The 19,953-nt window shown below is 40.5% G+C and overlaps 1 protein-coding gene across 3 annotated transcripts in view; it reads left to right on the forward strand.

The window, feature by feature from the left end:
- Positions 1–12,437, forward strand: part of LOC115434568 (latent-transforming growth factor beta-binding protein 1) — a 110,862-nt gene extending 98,425 nt beyond the window's left edge. For all 3 annotated transcript variants that reach the window (XM_030156602.1, XM_030156603.1, XM_030156604.1), the window contains 5 exons: positions 867–1,004; positions 3,525–3,701; positions 6,167–6,328; positions 7,409–7,558; positions 11,578–12,437. In XM_030156602.1, the coding sequence (XP_030012462.1) occupies positions 867–1,004; positions 3,525–3,701; positions 6,167–6,328; positions 7,409–7,558; positions 11,578–11,762 (812 nt within the window). In that variant the 3' untranslated portion in view covers positions 11,763–12,437. The remainder of the gene's footprint in view (positions 1–866; positions 1,005–3,524; positions 3,702–6,166; positions 6,329–7,408; positions 7,559–11,577) is intronic.
- The last annotated feature ends 7,516 nt before the right edge of the window (positions 12,438–19,953 follow it).

Genomic DNA, 19,953 nt, shown 5'->3' on the forward strand with positions numbered 1-19,953 from the left:
TTTTGGACCCCAGGCCACATGTTTGACACCTGTTCCTTCACTGCTTTTTTCCAAACAGTGTCTGGAACACGTCAGTAACACTGCAGGAACAGGCTGGTTCACAAACCCAGAACAGTCACTGATCTGTACGTTCCTCTTCCTTCTGCTCATTAAACCACTGCAGTCGTCTTCTTCAGTTGAACCTCCTCCAAGGCTCCGTCACACTCCTCCGTCTCTCTTCCGTTGTCTGTCAGTGTCTCTTCGTGCTGCAGCTCTGTGTCCTTCTGTTCAGACTCATCCATTGGTTTGAACTTCAAAGCTCCATCAGATGCATTTGTTCGTGTGTTTTCCATGATGAGGGTTTGAACAAAATGATGAAGTTCAGCTTCAGACTTCTCCTCTTCATCACCTCTTCCACCTGTCTGTCTGGCTTTTGTGCTTCCTGTTAGAGCGCCCCCTGGAGGACGTTAGCCCCTAAAAATCTGTACTGGAGCCACATCGACAGATAAGCAGCAGGGTTTAAAGAGTGAGAAAAAAGAAAAAAGTAGTGGCTTATAGTCCGGAAAGTACGGTGTGTGTGTGTGTGTGTGTGTGTGTGTGTGTATATATATATATATATATATTTTTTTTTTATATATATATACATATATATATATATATATATATATATATATATATATATATATAAACCCTGTAGGAAGCCTGTCAGTAAAATGACATGGAATTCATCCTCACTATCTCCTGTCATACTTCTGTCTTCAGAGACTTCTCCAGTTTTCCAGTTTTTTTTTTGCATTTTTTCAAATATTGATCATTGATAATTGCTGTTAATGTAATTATTTTCCTTCATGTTTTGTTCTTATTCATCTGTTTGTGTTTTTGTGCAGATATTAACGAGTGTCTGGACGAGTCGGTGTGTTCTGGAGGCCAGTGTCTGAACACCGACGGCTCGTACATGTGTTTCTGTTCCCATCCCATGGTGTTTGACCTGGACAGTAACCGCTGTGTGTTCCCTGAACTGGCTGGTGAGGACAGGAGGGATGTTTGATTCACACTCTAGAGCTACGGCATTCCACTTCTACAATCGGGTCCATTTTTGTTCATACACAAAAAAAGAATATCTGACTTAGATAAACTGACTTGAATGTGGAATATTTATACAAACCATGTGTTTACAGAGTCGGTAGGGAACTCAGGTTTGTTCAGAATTTTGTTGTGACGTGCATTGTGGGAAATGGAGGTTCACACAGTCGCCTGACAGCAGCAGTGCATCCATATGATATTATATGTTTACAACTAGGGATGGAATGATGTGAAAATGTCATATCACGGTTATTGTGACCAAAATTATCGCAGTTATCATTATTATCGTGGTATTGTTGAAATTGTGCTCAAAATGTTCAAAAAGTACTAATACACACACTGAAAGAATTTAACCAAGTTGGATTAAAAAATAAATAAGTTAATAAAATAACAGTCCCAATGTCCCTTCTGTGTCAGAAACATTCCAATATTAACCCTTAGTGGTCTGAGTCTATTCTGTCTGTTTTTCAGTCCTTTTGATTTGGCCTTTATATACTATAGAAACAAATGTTTACTATACCCATGTTTGGATCTGTTTTTTCAGCACAACTTCATCTATATCATCTGTCTATTATTTTTTTCACTTTAACCTACTATAAAAACATAAAAGAACAAAAAAACGAAAAAAAAAAAAAAGAAAAAGTAAAGTCCAATTTGAAAAATGTATATAATTTATTGCATAAATAACACACAGATGTTTAACGAACCTTTTCACAGACTTTAAAAGTGAATATTGGTTCAAATATTAGGTATAGAAAATTAAAATTGTAATAAATTCAAACTATACTCAAATATTTGACATAAAAGCAGATCTTTCCATAGGGTTTTTTCTCTAAAAGTGCAGTAATCAAACAGTTATCATGAGAATTAGAATTTTAACGCTAATACTAACCGTCTGCAATTTTACTGTCGTTTATTGTTATACCGGTAATCGTTACATCCCTAGTTACAACAAACACAATGCGGAAACAGCTGAAACATGGAAACGGCTGCAGCTCCGCTTCCCTTCAGCCGTTTCCACATTGTGTTTGTTTCATTCATATAATACCATACGGTCGTGCTGCTGCTGTCAGGCGGCTGTGTGAACCTCCATTTCCCACAATGCACGTCGTGACAAACTTCCTCAGATGTCCAGTTCCTCCTGCCTCTGTCTGTAAACACATGGTTTGTTTGTGGTGGATGGAACTAAGAAACTGTTCAGTGTAATGAAAGAGATTCAGCTGAGGAATGACAGACAGACGAACAGACGAATGAAAGTGAGGAGATGACTGAGGATGGACAGATCTGAGGAAACACTGGTCAGGAAAGCCTACCGCACCTTTAACTGAGAATAAATTGGTCTGATGTGAGGCTTCCAGTTCTCAAGTTGTCTGAACACATTCTGTCCATGTCTGGAACAAAACCAACAGCAGGAAAAGAGCACATGAGTGGCAGAGCGTGGTACTGGACCATTCCTATAGTACCTACCATACAGTACCTTTACTGGGATTTAGTACCAAACATGTGTTTTCTGTTTGTACCATTGAACCCATTTCTTCAGCAGAACACACACTCACTGATATGAACAGATGAGACACTGAGGATCTAAACCAGGGCTGTCAAACATGTGTCCCCCCAAAGGTTCCAGTCCCACCCCTGGGATGAATTTACAAAGTGTATAAACTCCACAGTTCAGGCTGTGGAACTCATGTTAGTGTGGGTTCCACATCCAGACCAATCTGATCTACAGTCCAATAATAACAGCAGAAGAACCCACACAAAAGAACCACTGCAGATTTACTACTGGGTTTGATGGAAAAATAATATTACATTATGTCTGTAAATAATGACAACTTAAAAGTTTTGTCTTTGTTTTAGTGCAAAAAATCACATTAAATTATGAAACTCTTTCCATTTCCAAACTCTCCTGTACCAATAAAATGTGACTAACCTGAACAAATGTGTCCAACCTGAAATGTCTGTATTAAATTCAGTCCAGTTTGAACTCTTTTCTTCCTGTTCCTCAGTGTTTAGTGTCTGTAGATCTGATCCAGAATGCACATGGACTAATGAGAAGTGGAGGAAGAAGACTGAGAAAATTACACTGATTTTTCAGGAGAAATTCCATTTTTATCAGGTTATTCACATCTTTTTTTTTTTGGATAGTTTATAAAAGGAAGTATTTTCATAATTTAATGGGTTTTTTTGCACTAAAACACAGACAAAAATGGTCAGTTGTCATTATTTCTAGGTTCTTCTGTTCTTATTTTCCTGGTTCAGTCCATTGCAGATCAGATCAGATTGAGCTGAATGTGGAACCTGAAAGAACAGGAGTTTGAGAACCCTGGTTTAAACACCATCACTGTCAACATGGATTTGATCGTGGTCTTGTTTTGACCCTTTTGGTTCTGTGTGACACTTTAATGGACTTTATTGTGTGTGTGTGTGTGTGTGTGTGTGTGTGTGTGTGTGTGTGTGTGTAGAACAACATGAGGCGGCGCAGATCGACTACCAGGGGATCTGCTGGCAGATGGTGACGGAAAACAAGATGTGCACTCGTCCTCTGGGTCCGAACAGGAAGACCACGTACACGGAGTGCTGCTGTCTGTACGGGGAGGCCTGGGGCATGGACTGTGCCCTGTGTCCACACACAAACACTGGTACGTTCACACTGACCACAGCCCACTGACAGCACCAGGGCTTTAAAGGCGTCCATACACTGTGTGATAGAGACCATTTGTCACTGGTGCGACTCTTTCTGGGCTGGGTCCAGATGTGCCTCTGATGGTGTGTGGTGTTTGGTGCAGTGGACATGGGCTAAGGAGAAGACATGAACACCTCACCACCAGCAAATGTGTGTTCAACAGGAAAACGCAGCTGTTTGAAATCCTGCTCGCTCCTGGTGAGGGTATGGCACTGTCAAAGCACTGCCACGAGCCCATGGGCCTCAGATTCTCACACTGTGCATGCACCAGTACAATAATATCCAGCTACTGTAAGCTAATGCTAAGCTAACAGTAGCTGCTATTGTCCTAGTGCAGTTTATCTGTTGCATCTTCCCTCTCGTTCCCTTTGCTGTAGGACTGACAGCCCATACTGTCCACATCTGGACAAACAAGTCCTGCACCAAACACGTGCTCGTCTTTTCTTCTTTGTTGATTCCTCACAGATAATGGCACATGTTACCAAAGCAGCTCAATGGTTTGTGTTTAGCACTACTGTTTGGTGACTCACACCAATACACAATCGTCTATGCACTTTCGGATTCCTTGGTATTTTAACGTTGTATTTCCGGATCCAACACTGGAACATGTGGTGCGTCCTCTGGTGTATGGTCCTACAGTGTGGTGCATCCTCTGGTGTATTGTCCTACAGTGTGGTGCATCCTCTGGTGTATGATCCTACAGTGCGGTGCGTCCTCTGGTGTATGGTCCTACAGTGCGGTGCGTCCTCTGGTGTATGGTCCTACAGTGTGGTGCGTCCTCTGGTGTATTGTCCTACAGTGTGGTGCGTCCTCTGGTGTATGATCCTACAGTGCGGTGCGTCCTCTGGTGTATGGTCCTACAGTGCGGTGCGTCCTCTGGTGTATGGTCCTACAGTGCGGTGCGTCCTCTGGTGTATGGTCCTACAGTGCGGTGCGTCCTCTGGTGTATGGTCTACAGTGCGGTGCGTCCTCTGGTGTATGGTTCCTACAGTGCGGTGCGTCCTCTGGTGTATGGTCCTACAGTGCGGTGCGTCCTCTGGTGTATGGTCCTACAGTGCGGTGCGTCCTCTGGTGTATGGTCCTACAGTGCGGTGCGTCCTCTGGTGTATGGTCCTACAGTGCGGTGCGTCCTCTGGTGTATGGTCCTACAGTGCGGTGCGTCCTCTGGTGTATGGTCCTACAGTGCGGTGCGTCCTCTGGTGTATGGTCCTACAGTGCGGTGCATCCTCTGGTGTATGGTCCTACAGTGCGGTGCGTCCTCTGGTGTATGGTTCTACAGTGCGGTGCGTCCTCTGGTGTATGGTCCTACAGTGCGGTGCGTCCTCTGGTGTATGGTCCTACAGTGCGGTGCATCCTCTGGTGTATGGTCCTACAGTGCGGTGCATCCTCTGGTGTATGGTCCTACAGTGTGGTGCGTCCTCTGGTGTATGGTCCTACAGTGTGGTGCATCCTCTGGTGTATGGTCCTACAGTGTGGTGCGTCCTCTGGTGTATGGTCCTACAGTGTGGTGTGTCCTCTGGTGTATGATCCTACCATGTGAGAACATGAATCGTGAGCCTGACTTTACAATTGAGTCGCACAGTTTGAGATGGAGCTGCGTGCAACGATCGAAATAATCGCACAGTGTATGGACGCCTTTACAAGGGTGACCTGGCCCAGAGGTCAGAGGTCAAAGCAGCGCACACTATGATGACAGAGGTCATTCAGGAATGTCACAAAATAATAACAACAGTTTGATAATATTTTATTTCGCAGTTTTCAGTAGGGCTGTGTATCAGCAAAAATCTAGGATCACGATACAATATATCACGATACTGTCTACAAGGCAATTTTTTTAGTTTTTTTTCTGTTTGTTTCTTTTTGAAAAAAAAAAATTCCTTAAAGAATTGAATTACACCAGAAATATGCACAAAAAATTTTAACATAACATTTTAACAATTTTTTTTTATTTGATCACAACAGGATCTAATGTTATATCACAAAATTTTCCTGTGTAAAAACTTAAAAATCCAATTCTGTTTTACAGACATTCCAGTTTCAGATCCTGTTCAAATGTTCAGATTCTGTTCGTTCAGAACTAACATCAGAACAGGATTTGAGTTCAATCCAAACAAAGGAACAAACATCTGCCTCTCAGACAGAAAAAAGTGCTTTTAGGAGGATTCAAATTACGATTATTTAATAAAACAGTGTTAAATAATAAGAAATAAGGTAGAAAGAATGAAGAAAAACAAAAAACAAAATTGAACCTCCACAATATCTGCATTTGAATAAATACCTAAAAATATCCATACAGTATTATTTTCTTAGACCTCTACAGAACAGTGTTATTTCCTGTGCAGTTAACTGTGTCCACATGAACTCACAGCTGTTCAGTGGTTTATGTGTGTGTGTGTGTGTGTGTGTGTGTGTGTGTTGCAGAGGACTACGCCTCCATGTGTAACCTCCCCCTGGCCGGTGGGCGTCGGCCTTACGGTCGTGACGCCCTGGTTGCCGGACCGGTCCACGAGTACGAAGTGAACCCTGACTATTCGACTCCTCCAGAGCAGCAGGAGGCGCTGGCCTTTTATGAGCAGGAGGAGCGTGAGTATCTGCTGTGGTGTGTTTTCAAACAGCTGTGTCCACCTGAGTACAGACGCTGAGGACGAGGTGAACCAGGACACAGACACTGGTACTGTACAACAGTAACATCAGTACTGACAGATGTTCACATTCATGAACAGAAGTCACTGCTGACTCCACCATGAACATGTGAGAACAGTTCAGAACCAGATCTGACGCATTAGATCAGGCTCCAGCTGAAATGCATTTTGAATTTTTTTAAGAATATGGTTTTATTAAGAAGATATTTAACCTTCTGAGACCCAGGGAAGGACTATTATTGGCTGTTTTAATTAAATTATTGTCTATTTTGGAAACATCACAATGCAACAGTTTTCAGACGCATTTTTATTTTTATGGAATGTCCTTTACAGCGGACAGTTGTTGTTTTGTTGTTTTTGTCTAAAGCTGTGAAACTTTTCTCCAGTCGTGGACAGTAGACCCATGTGTGGGTCTGAGGAGGTTCACTTCAGCAGATCCAGTTCAGTCCACATTCTACAGCTCAGAGGGTCCTTTAGTTCAGAGTCTGTCTGAGGGTCTGAACCAACTGGACCCATGTGGTCTGGACTAGAGGACCTTTAGAACCCATGTGGTCTGGACTACAGGACCTTTAGAACCCATGTGGTCTGGACTAGAGGACCTTTAGAAGTAGTACTATAGCACTAGTCCAGTAGTACTAGTCCAGTAGTACTATAGTACTAGTCCAGTAGTACTAGTCCAGTAGTACTATAGTACTAGTCCAGTAGTACTATAGTACTAGTCCAGTAGTACTAGTCCAGTAGTACTATAGTACTAGTCCAGTAGTACTAGTCCAGTAGTACTATAGTACTAGTCCAGTAGTACTAGTACTGTGTGTGGTGTGGTTGAACTGGTTGAAGCTGCATTTCTCTGAATATTCGTGGCGTTTTGCTGTTGGCGTCATGTACAAAATTAACTAAAAACCTGATAAATTGTCCGTTTTCGTTCACAGAACTGTGTATTTGTCTCGGTAGCGTTCTCGTGCGTGTCCAAATCAAAGCAGACCCACCTGTGATGACGGCCTTGTCCATGTTTGTGCCACAGACTCGTACAAGGCGTTCGAAGGTCTGCGAGCGGAGGAGTGCGGCATCCTGAACGGCTGCGAGAACGGCCGCTGCGTTCGCGTCCAGGAGGGATACACCTGCGACTGCTTCGACGGATTCACCCTGGACCTGTCCCGCATGGCCTGCATCGGTACCACACCGGACAGAACCCAGGGCTTAGAGGGACACCCGGGACTGTAGACGAGAGAGGGATTCAAGAAAGAAAGAAAGATCTGGAAGTAAATCTGTCTCATCAGATTTTGAATTATAAAAGCTACGGAATTTCTAGCACTGAATTTTTTTGCACTGAAATTAAGTATCGGAATTTTTTGTCTCTGAATTCAACTATGTTCATAAATTTAGAATTCAAAAAATTCAGACGCAAAAAATTCAGATGCAAAAAATTTTGACGCAAAAAATTCAGATCACACATCCGGGACACCAAGGATAAGCAATGATTTTATCTCAAGTCAAACCGACGGCCAATCAAGTTATGTTAGGTTGGTCATGTGACACTGATGCAAGAAGACGGTCAGCGCGGATGTGTGATCTGAATTTTTTGCTTTTGAATTTCTTCTATCTGATTTTTTTTTATTCTAAATTTATGAACATAGTTAAATTCAGAGACAAAAAATTCCGATACTTAATTTCAGTGCAAAAAAAAAAAAATCCGATACTTAATTTCAGTGCAAAAAAAAAAAAATTCAGATACTTAATTTCAGTGCAAAAAAAATTCAGTGCTAGAAATGCAATAGCTTTTATAATTCAAAATCTGATGAGACAGATTTACTTCCATAGATAGACAGAAGAGTGATTTTTAGGAAGGGGCTTTAAAAATAAATAAAAAGTACCAGCCAGACAACAGGTGTAATATTTGTAGGTTTGATTCATGTCGTACATTTAGAAAAAAAAAGAGATTACCATGGAAAATGTTTAAGCTGTAGTTGGGATGTCGTCTGTTGTCACAAAGTCATATTTACAAGAAAATTCACTATTAAAAACAAATCCTCAAGAAACAAAAAAAAGAAAGAATTCAGAAATTTTATGAGATTAAAGTGATAATTAGGACAAAAAATCTAAAAATGTACAAGAAATAACTAAGATATATGTTTTTATTCATAGTCATATTTGTGAGACAAAACGACTTTGACGTTAAAGTGGTAAATTTAAGTTTAACTAAACCAATGTATGAGAAAAAAACTGTGAATTAAACTTATATATGCGTAAGAAGAAAAGCCTGAATATTCTCAGTATAAATAACTCATATATTTGCAGGAAAAAACACCAAAACAGGAGGTCAGGAGGGGTTTTAGAGTGTGTCTGATCTACAGACTGAGGCTCATTAATGGTTTGAACTGAATGAACTGGACTGAACTGACGCTTGTGTACATTTCAATGTCATACCATGAAATCGCATAAATATACACACCACTTTTAATTACCGTTAATTGGTGTGTTATCTGTACGCATTAGAAGCTGCCTGTGTGTACGTTCATCAAATTTATTTATTTTTTAATTATATTTCGGCTAAAATGTCCTTAGGGGGTCACATGAGTGTCCATTTATGTCAAAAAAACAAAACCAGTTTTCCTACAGTCATAGAAGTGTGTGTAAATAATGCTAATCCATTAGTGCACAGACTACTGATATTCTCTGACAGTGGAAGCTCTATTTTCATAAATATTGGATTTGGAATAGCATGCGTATGTGAAAACTTTTGCTGGTGGACGGACGTGACATTACCCATGATGCTCTGGTCAGTACCAGTACTTTATTAGGAATAAACTTCTAGACTTCCTATTGCTAATTGTGCTCTTCTTCATAAATGTTCGTATTGTGGATCTACATCAGGGATGTCAAACTCCTGTTCTTTCAGGTTCCACATTCAGCCCAATTTAATCTGCAGTGGACCGGACCAGTAAAATAAGAACAGAATAACCTATAAATAATGACAACTGCAAATTGTTTTAATGTAAAAAATAACATTAAATTATGAAAAACATTTACATTTTACAAACTATCCAAACAAAAAGGATGTGAATAACCTGAAAAAAACTGAAATTTCTGAAGAAAAATAAGAAGAAATAATGAGAAAAATATGATCAATATTCTGCCTCGACTTCTGATTTCTACATGTGCACTACAGCTCAGATCTACCAAGACACAAAACAGGCAGAATATTGTTAATTTTATTTTATTATTTATAATTATTTATATATTATTGACCTTTTATTACTAAAGGACATCAAAATTTAATGTTCTTTGCAATAAATCAAAGAGAAAAAATCGGTGTTACCATTATTTAGAGGCATAATGTCATATTATTTTTTTCACATTAAACCAAGAAGAACATTTGGAGTCATCATTTCTAGGTTATTATGCTGTTATTTTTGAGTTTGACACCCTTGACTGTTAATATCTTCTGCACTTTGTAAATTCATCCTGTGGGCCGGACTGGACCCTTCAGCGGGCCAGTTTTGGCCCCCGGGACACATGTTTGACACCTGTGATCTGAAACAATCCCAGCTGACACAAAAACACTAAATGTGTCAGTGGACGGATGTGACATGGTTGTTGTGGATCCCATCATACTGATGCTCTGCAGCCATGTCAGCGTTTACACTAATGATCCCTGTGCAAAAACTAGGAGCACTATTATTTATTGGATAGTTTAGCATCAGACTAAAGAGGAAAGAACAATCTAGAATTGTTCTTTGTGTCTAAAAATGCTTCTTATTGTAAAAGTGTTGATTTAAACAGTGCTGTGTGCCATTCTTCATGTATGTATTGGTGGAACACACAGGTGTCCAACATGTGGCCCGGGGGCCAAATGCGGCCCACCAAAGGGTCCAGTCCGGCCCATAGGGTGGATTTGCAAAGTCAAAAATTCCACAGTCTTGAATTGAATTAAGCAAAAAAAAAAAAAAAAAATTAGCTTGAATTAAGGAAAAAATGTTGAACTGAGCAAAAAAAAAAAAATCTTCAATTAAGTTAAAAAAAAATCTTCAATTAACAACTTCAAATTTTTGTCCTTGTTTTAGTGCAAAAAATAACATTAAATTATGAAAATATTTACATTTACAAACTATGGGATGAATTTGTAAAATGCAAAAATTACACTGAAGAAACTATCAGTCAGTGGTGTCAAAATCATTTTAATTCAGGTTCCACATACGGAGCAGTTAGATCTCAATTGGGTCAGACCAGTAAATTATGTTTCAGTGTAAAAAAAAAAAGGAAAATTACGTCAAAATGTTTATATTTGCAAAAATGTGAATAACCTGAACAAATATGAGCAACCTGAAATTGCTTTCAAAGAAATAAGTGCAATTTTAATAATATTCTGCCTGTTACCAAATGTTTTGTGTGTTTGTAATTGTAACATAAGTTGTAACGCACATGTGTAAATGATAAACTGAGGCAGAAATTGCCCTTGTTTTTCTTAAGATTTTTCAAGTTGTTTGTGTTTTTCAGATTTTTAAGGAAACGTCGTAGATGTAAACATTATCCTAATGTATTTTTGCTTTTTTTTACTGTTATTCTTTTACTGGTCCGGCCCACTGCAGATCATACTGGGGTGAATGTGGAACTGAACTAACAGGAGTTTGACAGAAGTGGTGGAACAGAAGCAGGACGGATCAGCACCATACTGTACAAATAAAACATGTGATCTGGAGGAGAGAATCTGGGAAGAAAAACTGGGGAATCCAAAAGAAGAGAAGATTTGTTTTTCAGCTCAGTTCAGTTCAAATAGAACTTGTCCATTTGTGACATGAAAATATAGCATTAATTGTGCTGAAATGGTTCATTTTGGAGCTGAAAACATAGTTCATATGAGCATCAACATGTTGAACAGAACTGAAATCCTGTCCATTTGAACAACTGTCATTTACCAACACAAAGTTCCTTTGGATTCACTGAGACTGATTTAATATGAACACAGACACAGAAGAGCTGTGAGCACATTTTAGCTATTTATATGTTTGTGTTTTTCCTTTTTAATGGTTCTATTGAAATTCTATCCAGCATGTCTCAAATTTCTATCGAGGAAAAGTTATATCACGATATATCTCTTTATCGTCCCGCCCTATCCCCTCGTATTTGTCTGTTTTCGGTCGTTTCTGTCCGTTTGTGAGGCGTCATCCCGTCCATTCTTCTCTGTTTTCTCAGACGTCAACGAATGTTCGGAGCTCAACCGTCGCATGTCGCTGTGTAAGAACGCCAAGTGCATCAACACGGTGGGTTCGTACCGCTGCGTGTGTCTGCCCGGGTTCACCGCCTCCGACAAACCCAACTACTGCGTGGAGGCGGAGGCGGCGACGACGACACGCCACACGTCGACGCAAACGCAGTGAGCGCAGAACAACACCAGGGGGCGACGGCGAGACGGTCAAACCACACGCACAAGTTTGTATTACTATACTTGTGAGGACGCTCAACCTTAAGAACTCAGTTCAGATCCTCCTCAGCAACCAATGGTTTACAGCATCAAACAGCACACACACACACACACACACACACACACACACACCTACACACACACACACACACACCTACACACACACACACACACACACACCTACACACACACACACACACACACACAGCTCTGCAACAGTCACATAACAATGAACATTTAAAAGCACTTAAATCTACACATGTCACAGGTTCACCCAGACCCTCCTAATAGTTGGAAACCCGTTCATTTCATTTATATACATGTTTGTTTGTTTTTTAGTTTAGATTCAAATGTTTGGGTTTTTTTTGTTTTATTATTTTGAGAATTTGACTCGTTAGTTTGGACGTTTGTTGCATTTCAGCAGCAAATATCTGATCATGGTGCTAAAAAAATATCCTGTTTTAGCTGAAAATAATGTGTCCAAAGAAAAGGATGAAGTCTGCAGAAGGTCCGTCTGCAGGTGTGGACCAAGGTTCTAATGGTGTTGGATTTTTCATTCTAGTTTAGTTTTCTTTAGTTTGGACTTTTTTTCTCTAATTCAGTTCATTTTAATTCATTAATTCATTTTTAGAGCAGGTTTGATAGTTTTTATTAGTTTTCATTACTTTCTAAATGCTTAGTTGTAGTTCAGTTGTAGTTCAGTTGTAGTTTAGTTGTAGTTCAGTTGTAGTTCAGTTGTAGTTCAGTTGTAGTTCAGTTGTAGTTTAGTTGTAGTTCAGTTGTAGTTCAGTTGTAGTTCAGTTGTAGTTCAGTTGTAGTTCAGTTGTAGTTCAGTTGTAGTTCAGTTGTAGTTCAGTGGTCTCTTTTCTCTTCTTCTCTGTGCTCCTATTCAAATCAATCCCAGACAGGACTCTGCTGCTTTAGTCTCCATGTTTCCAGGTAGAGTGGGGACCAGAAGACGACTGGAAACCACAAGTGAACACAAGTGACGGAGCAAAAAGTGTCGTATGGAGACAGCACAGAAAACTGAGAGAGACAAAGAAATCCATTGAACATCAATCTGACATTGACAAAGACCAAAACCAAGGGAATTTGATCCATAATTTTTATCTGTTTTAGTTAGTTTTGTAAACACACAATACAGTTTCAGTTATTTTTCGTTTTTTTCTTTGAATTCTAGTTTTTATTTATTTCAGTTAACGAAAAATGTTTTTACAATTCTAGTTTTCGTCATTTCGTTAGTTTTCGTTAATGATAATAACCTTGCTGTCGATTCTGTGACAGTCACATGACCTCTGTGACCTTTAACGTCTTCTCCGTAGACGAGTAAATGATCAGCTCCAACATCAATGACATCAGTGACAGGGACGAACATGTACACAAACTAAGGCTCCGCCCACAGCAGGTCTGAGTGCACACTTCAGATTTTTGGGTGAAATCCGATTTTTTTTGTCCGTTTGTTCATATTATACATTAAATGTGACTTCTATCAGTTTTGAGTCTGAACTGAATGTGACCCTGAAGTGACCCACATGGACTAAAGAGGTCCTGAAGTGACCCACATGGACTAAAGAGGTTCTGATGGAATACGTGACCACGCAGACACACACTGTGTTTACATTAATAACACTCCTGGGACACCGAATTGTGACGTTTGTCGCATTTCAATGACGTAAAGGTCGGATAAATGTGACCTGGACGTTCAGACTGAAATCACTTTGGAAAATATGAGATACATATTGGATGTACAGGGTTCCTACCAAGGTCATTATCGTTAACGAAAACTAATGAAATGGCGAAAACTAGAATTGAAAAAAAAACCCAAAACATTTCATTGACTGAAATAAATAAAAACTATAACTAAAAGAAAAAAACAAAAACTTACTGAAACTGTGTTGTGTGTTTACAAAACTAACTAATATGTATAAAAACTATGGATAAAATTCCCTTTGTTTTCATCAATGTTGGATTGAATTGATACGAAATCAATTTATTTCACTCTAGCAATTTTAGCTAGCAGCACCATCCGACACTTTTTGCTCCGTCACTTGTGTTCACTTGTGGTTTCCAGTCGTCTTCTGGTCCCCACTCTACCTGGAAACATGGAGACTAAAGCAGCAGAGTCCTGTCTGGGATTGATTTGAATATATGGGGGGGGGTCAAACTCATGTTAGTCCAGTTCCACATTCAGCCTCACATGATCTAAAGTGGGCCGGACCAGTACAATAATATAAATAATAGAATAACAACTGATAAATACTGTCAACTCTAAAGTTTTATGCGTTTTTGAGTGAAAAAAGTCAAATTCCGTCATGAAAATGTTTACATCTGCGAACTGCACATGAACGTAACATGAACAAATATGAACATCCTGAAAATTCAGTAGAAAAATCAGTGTAATTTTAACAATATTCCACCTCAGTTTATCATTTATACACGTGCATTATAACGCACAGACCACAGTGGATCTACAAATACACATTTAATAACCGACAGAATATTATTAAAATCCCAGACTTCTATTTAGACATTTCAGGTTATTCATATTTTTTGTAAATGGATAGTCTGTAAATGTCAACATTTTTATGTCATTTTACTTGTTTTTTGTTTTTACTCTTGAACAAAGAGAAAAATGTTCTTTTTTCATTATTTGTAGTTTATTATGCTAGTGTTTTACTGCGCTGACCCACTTTAAATGGAATTGACCTAAAATGATTTGAACATCCTTGAGTGTGAAAACCTTCAGTGATTTTCATTCATCCCAGGAGCCTGACTGGACCCTTCGGTGGGCTGGTTTTGGACTCTTCGGTGGGCTGGTTTTGGACCCTTCGGTGGGCTGGTTTTGGACTCTTCGGTGGGCTGGTTTTGGACTCTTCGGTGGGCTGGTTTTGGACTCTTCTGTGGGCTGGTTTTGGACTCTTCGGTGGGCTGGTTTGGACCCTTCGGTGGGCTGGTTTTGGACTCTTCGGTGGGCTGGTTTTGGACTCTTCGGTGGGCTGGTTTTGGACTCTTCTGTGGGCTGGTTTTGGACCCTTCGGTGGGCTGGTTTTGGACTCTTCGGTGGGCTGGTTTGGACTCTTCGGTGGGCTGGTTTTGGACCCTTCGGTGGGCTGGTTTTGGACTCTTCGGTGGGCTGGTTTTGGACTCTTCGGTGGGCTGGTTTTGGACTCTTCTGTGGGCTGGTTTTGGACTCTTCGGTGGGCTGGTTTTGGGCCCTTCGGTGGGCTGGTTTTGGACTCTTCGGTGGGCTGGTTTTGGACTCTTCGGTGGGCTGGTTTTGGACTCTTCTGTGGGCTGGTTTTGGACCCTTCGGTGGGCTGGTTTTGGACTCTTCGGTGGGCTGGTTTTGGACTCTTCGGTGGGCTGGTTTTGGACCCTTCGGTGGGCTGGTTTTGGACTCTTCGGTGGGCTGGTTTTGGACTCTTCGGTGGGCTGGTTTTGGACTCTTCTGTGGGCTGGTTTTGGACTCTTCGGTGGGCTGGTTTTGGGCCCTTCGGTGGGCTGGTTTTGGACTCTTCGGTGGGCTGGTTTTGGACTCTTCTGTGGGCTGGTTTTGGACTCTTCTGTGGGCTGGTTTTGGACTCTTCGGTGGGCTGGTTTTGGACTCTTCTGTGGGCTGGTTTTGGACTCTTCGGTGGGCTGGTTTTGGACTCTTCTGTGGGCTGGTTTTGGACTCTTCTGTGGGCTGGTTTTGGACCCTTCTGTGGGCTGGTTTTGGACTCTTCTGTGGGCTGGTTTTGGACTCTTCGGTGGGCTGGTTTTGGACTCTTCGGTGGGCTGGTTTTGGACTCTTCGGTGGGCTGGTTTTGGACTCTTCTGTGGGCTGGTTTTGGACTCTTCGGTGGGCTGGTTTTGGACTCTTCTGTGGGCTGGTTTGGACTCTTCGGTGGGCTGGTTTTGGACCCTTCTGTGGGCTGGTTTTGGACTCTTCTGTGGGCTGGTTTTGGACTCTTCTGTGGGCTGGTTTTGGACTCTTCTGTGGGCTGGTTTTGGACTCTTCGGTGGGCTGGTTTTGGACCCTTCTGTGGGCTGGTTTTGGACTCTTCGGTGGGCTGGTTTTGGACTCTTCGGTGGGCTGGTTTTGGGCCCCGGACCACATCTTTGATCCCTGTGCTTTAGAGGCCTGTGTGCCTTGGGTCCAGACGTGGCGCTGTAGACGCAGCGGTGACGGTCCACAGTTCAGCACATGTGGACCTCCTGAACACGTCAGCCTTTGAATGTACAGATGTTCTTCCAGTGACAGGTTCATGGTTTTAGGGGCAGGTTCTACATCTGGACACAAAACTGAATCCTGTTCCAGACAAAGTCCTGTGAGATGAAAACTTATTCAGATGGTTTTTATATTTGATACTTCTGCTCTAAAACAGCGGTCTCAAACCTGCGACCCCCAAAAGTTCCAGTCCGACCCCTGGGATGAATTTCCAAAGTGTCTAAATTCCACAGTCCAGGCTGTGGAACTCATGTTAGTGTGGGTTCCACATCCAGACCAATCTGATCTACAGTCCAATAATAACAGCAGAAGAACCCACACAAAAGAACCACTGCAGATTTACTACTGGGTTTGATGGAAAAAAAATAAAATTACATTCTGTCTGTAAATAATGACAACTTCAAATTTTTGTCTTTGTTTTAGTGCAAAAAATCACATTAAATTATGAAAATATTTCCATTTCCAAACTCTCCTGTACCAATAAAATGTGAATAACCTGAACAAATGTGTCCAACCTGAAATGTCCAAAGAAAAGTGTTGTCTTTGTAGATCTGATCCATAATGCACATGTAGAAATGATAAATTGAGGCAAAATATTGTTAAAATTGCTCTTATTTTTCTGAACAGATTTCAGTTTTTTCAGGTTATTCACATCTTTTTTGTTTTAATAGTTTATAAAATTAAGTATTTTCATAATTTAATGGGTTTTTTGCACTAAAACAAGGACAAAAATTGTCAGTTGTCATTATTTATAGATTATTCTGTTCTTATTTTACTGGTTCTGTCCACTGCAGATCAAATCGAGCTGAATGTGGAAAGAACAGGAGTTTCAGAACCCTGTTCTAAACTTATTTACAATCACCTTTAAAAAAGTTCATCTTACAGAAAACAGAAATACCTTCAGTCTTTGTCACAGACTGTGTACAGGTGAACGCTGTTACATCTAAAAGTGGAGCCAGTGCACCTCCATCTCCCCCTAGTGGTCGGCTGCAGTATAGGTCAGTACTGGCACGGCTTTATTACCCATGAACACCCAGTGCTACTTCTGTGGCAGTTCCATATTTTTTCTGTATATTTAACTTTTCTTAAGTGATTTCTCACAATTTATTATGACATAATCCTCTGTATTTAATGTTTTTTCAGTAAACATCAGGTATTTCACTATATTTAATTCACTGTTCATGTAGATGTTCATAAAACTTTAGATTCAAGTTGAGGGTTTTTATATCAGAGACAGAAAAGACTGAATAAACAGTGTCTTTTCAGTCCAGTCTGTCATTAACTGAACACAAACCCAGTGTGTCCTTCCACTGGCACTGATCCAACTGCATGGGTTTGACTGGAGAATCAATGTTGGAGAAGATGACAGTGTTTCCATGGTAACTACAGAGCCTCTGAACGTCCAAATACGGTCATATCTGATGACCATGAAAAGATGAAGAACTGTATTTGACACCAATTATTGACATGAATTGATAGGATTAGTGGATCAACAGGAATTAAACAGTTTAGATCAGTAGGTGGTTTAGGTTAAAGGTGTCAAACTCAGTCTAGTTCAGTTCCACATTCAGCTACATTAGATCTGCAGTGGGCTGGACCAGTGAAATAATAACAGAATAACATAAATAATGTCAACTCCACACTTATGTTTTAGAGCAAAAAAAGTAAAATTATGCGATGAAAATGTTTCCATCTACCAACGATCCTTTAAAACAATGTGAATAACATGAACAAACTGAAGTTTCTTATGAAAACTAAGTGTAATTTTAATAATATTCTGTCTCAGTTTATCATTTACACATTAAATTAAAGCTCTACCTACTGATGTGGCATTTCTCTCAGCACTTAGTAAAAGTTTGAACATGAACAACCCGCCTCCCTCCAAAGCCCCGCCCCCTTCCCTCTGCCTGAGCTCTGAGGCTCCTCCTCCTCTAATCTGATGCGCAATGGAAACGGAGGAGGAAGCAGAGGCGGAGGTCCGGTCCGTTTTGACGTGTCCGCAGACCCCTCCCTCAGTAATCAGATGCATCATCCACCTGCCGCGGGCCCACGGCTCCTGTTCCATCAGTAGACCTGTTCCATCAGTAGACCTGTTCCATCAGTAGACCTGTTCCATCAGTAGACCTGTTCCATCAGTAGACCTGGTCTGTGCAGTACTGGGTCAGGGTCTTCACTGCAGTCCCAGGGGATGGGCACGCGCACTGTGAACGCGCGGCCTCCGCAAATTTTCCGTGGACATTTGAGGTTTCATAGTCCATACAGTTATCATCCTACATCATCTTACATGTGTGACACCAGGTACATGTACCTGTATGAGTCCCACCGTCAGAAAAGCTGAGCTTTATGCAGACCTGTTCAGTCCAGTACAGCTGACTTCCAGACTTTTATCTCCATCCTTCATTCATCAGACTCCTGTTTGTTCCCCTCAGTTGTCGTTTCTGTTGATAAATCATTTTTTTTCCTTCCACATGTGCATGTCAGTTCTATCCAAACACATCCTAGAAAGACTGTGGTCAGTGGTCAGTAGACTGTGGTCAGTGGTCAGTAGACTGTGGTCAGTGACAGGAGAAGCAGTGCCAGTGAAGCGTCAGATTCAGAGGGACACATATTGGATGTGAGGCGGAGATAATGGATCGGATGCTGGACGGCCGTAATAGATGATTGACAGGAGGCTCAGTCAGGTTCGGCCAATTATTTTATTCGGACCGATTAAAATGATTGGTCAGACTTTTATTAGAAATATATGAGAATTAAACATTTTTGAGTTTCAATAGCTGGTGGATTTCTTTTACATTTTAGTTTGACACACACTTATTAGGAGCATTTGAAGATGACAAAAGAAAAGTGTAAAAATGCCACATCATACGGTATAGCTTTAAACCGTACAGTGGATCAACGAATACACGAAACATTTAATAACAAACAGAATATTGGTAAAATTACACTTCAGACATTTCAAAATGTTCATATTTGTTCAGGTTGTTTTCATTTTTGTGAAATGTCAGTTTGTTTTAGTGTAAATACAGTAAAATGACATGAAAATCTTTACATTTATAAAGGACAAAATGTGGATTTGTGAGTAATTATGGGTTATTCTGATAGTATTTGACCGATCCGACCCACTGGAGATTAAACTGGTCTGTTTGTGGAACCTGAACTAAAAGGATTCATATCTTCAGTGTAATTTTTGCATTTGACAAATTCCTCCCCAGGGCCGGACTGGACCCTTTTGGGCCGGATTTGGCCCCTGGACCTCATGTTTGACACCTGTGCTTTAGGTTAAAGGTGGACGTTTGGGTCTTTATGGGTTAATCTGTGTTTATTCGTCCAGACAACCTTAGTTGTACCGGCTCCTGTTTCTGCGATACTTTGGCTGGACTTTTCCACTGCAGCAGAAACCACATGTGACTAGCAACGGTATTATTAACGAAAACTAACAAAATGACCAAAACTAGAATTGAAAAAATATTTACTTTAACTGAAATAAATTAAAGCTATAATTAAAAGAAAAAACCATAACTAACTGAAACTGTATTGTGTGTTTACAAAACTAACTAAAATGGATCAAAATTATTGATAAAATTCCCTTCATTTTTGTCTTTGTCAATGTCGGATTGATACGAAATCAATTTATTTCGCTCTAGCAATTTTAGCTAGCGGCAGCATACGACACTTTTTGCTCCATCACTTGTGTTCACTTGTGGTTTCCAGTCGTCTTCTGGTCCCCACTCTACCTGGAAACATGGAGACTAAAGCAGCAGAGTCCTGTCTGGGATTGATTTGAATAGGAGCACAGAGAAGAAGAGAAAAGAGACGACTGAACTACAACTGAACTACAACTGAACTACAACTGAACTACAACTAAACTACAACTGAACTACAACTGAACTACAACTGAACTACAACTAAACTACAACTGAACTACAACTAAACTACA

Source organism: Sphaeramia orbicularis, chromosome 15 (assembly GCF_902148855.1).
Source record: "Sphaeramia orbicularis chromosome 15, fSphaOr1.1, whole genome shotgun sequence".
NCBI classification, from domain to species: Eukaryota; Metazoa; Chordata; class Actinopteri; order Kurtiformes; family Apogonidae; genus Sphaeramia; species Sphaeramia orbicularis.